Here is a 1851-nt window from a genome sequence, read left to right as displayed (position 1 = left end):
GTCTTTCATATAATAATAATAATAATAATAATAATAATAATAATAAACTTCTTGTTTGAAATTTCTTATTTAATCTATACTCACCAATTTTATTGTACATGTACAGGTGACATATTCCCAGTTGGTTGTAGATTTGATGAATCCAATGTCCATTACAAGGTAAAAATCTATCCAATTTTTTTTTTAATTTCAGTTAGGATGGAGAGAAAACATTATGAAAATTAATTTTACAAACTAACATATATTTATTTATATGTTGTATTTTTTTATAATTCAGTATTTCAAAGAAAATCCAGACTATAACAATCCTGCATTCAACACTAAATATGGAATTTACCCTGAGAAATGTGGACTTAACAATGTGATGATGTCATGGGGACATGATGACTATATGTATCTTGTAAGCACCACATCAACCCTTAATTCATATAATTTAATTATTTCATATATAAATTGCAAATAAAAGTCTACAACTTTGGTGTTTTCTATATATATAGGTGGCAAAGGAAAACAAGAGTACTCTGCCCTCAGCTGCTTTGTTCATTATTAGATACCATTCCTTCTATGGCAAGTGCCCAATTAGAAACTAATTACCAATTATTGAAATGGTTAATTCATAATTCATAATCTTACTATTTTGGTACACTATGATTTGTTTTGCAGCATTACATAAGGAAGGAGCATATAAGCACTTGATGAATGATGAGGATGTTGAGAATCTGAAATGGGTTCATATTTTCAAGTATATTATAACATTATTATATATATTTTATTTTATTTTATTTTATTTTATTTCAATTATTTATCTATGAATAATGGTGGTTATTACTAATTAATTTTTGTAATATGTAGCAAATATGACCTATACAGCAAGAGCAACGTTGAAATTGATGTTGAAAAGGTTAAACCATACTATGTCTCCCTCATTGAGAAGGTAATAATCAACAAAATTAAAATACTAGCAATGCAAGAAACCTTTTATTTTTTAATAATTCATTCAGAAAAAGAAATTTGTTTTCTCTTAACTTAAAATTAACACTTATGTGTCTTTTTTTTTTTTTTTGCAGTACTTTCCTTCTGAAAAGCTGAGGTGGTGAAATGTTGCATTGGAGCCATAAATGCTGCTTAAAGTGCCAATAATTTAGTATGATAGTATCTTAGTGTGTATGGAGAAAAAGCAATGAGTTATGTATTTGCAGTAGAGTTAGTTTATGTGTGTGTATTTGATGTTAAATAAGTAAATATCATAGTATGTATAGAGAAGAGGCAATAAGTTATATATTTGTAGTAGAGTTTGTTTATGTGTTTGTATTTGGTGCTGAATAATTAAATAAATTATCGTTGTATGAAATAATTATATTAAGGTTTTTTTATTCTCCTTTCTTAAATTTTTTTTTTTACTTTGGTCAGATTATAATAAAAAATTTTGCACTGCAATATATGTCATGACAACAGTTATAATATCATTCATAAATAAAAGTTTTAACGGTAAAAATTAAATTAAAATAAAAGAGAATATAATTATTTTGTAGAATTAAGAAAAATTATTACTCTTATGCCATATAAGAATGACTCTACCTGACTAATTTATTTTTTTCATGGAGAGCGTTCATGACTTCATAGTGTTGATGTGGACAGTTGGATTCTGACTCATCGGTTACATTGGCGGCAGACCACTCTATTGGCATCTCAACGACTCCCTCTCCGCCGTCTGCCATTGCTCTCTTCAACCTCCTCCTCTTTCTCTCACTGACCTCTTCTTTTCATGCCTTTCAAATGTTGACATTGTTAGAGAATCATTAGCATTAATTAGGATCAATTAGTATCGTCTATATTTATGTAGTATATCTG

The 1851-nt window shown here is 27.8% G+C and overlaps 1 protein-coding gene across 1 annotated transcript in view; it reads left to right on the top strand.

The window, feature by feature from the left end:
* The window catches only part of LOC107619399 (inositol oxygenase 1), a gene marked incomplete in the record, with an annotated part of 10267 nt that extends 8889 nt beyond the window's left edge, over positions 1 to 1378 (top strand). Inside the window, 6 exon segments of the mRNA XM_016321682.2 lie at positions 107 to 159; positions 278 to 400; positions 498 to 567; positions 664 to 742; positions 853 to 934; positions 1068 to 1378. Of these exon segments, the coding sequence (XP_016177168.1) occupies positions 107 to 159; positions 278 to 400; positions 498 to 567; positions 664 to 742; positions 853 to 934; positions 1068 to 1097 (437 nt within the window).

This window comes from Arachis ipaensis, chromosome B09 (assembly GCF_000816755.2).
Source record: "Arachis ipaensis cultivar K30076 chromosome B09, Araip1.1, whole genome shotgun sequence".
Taxonomy (NCBI): domain Eukaryota; kingdom Viridiplantae; phylum Streptophyta; class Magnoliopsida; order Fabales; family Fabaceae; genus Arachis; species Arachis ipaensis.
The sequence above is the reverse complement of the archived record's forward strand: the minus strand, read 5'-3'. Positions and strand labels throughout refer to the sequence as shown.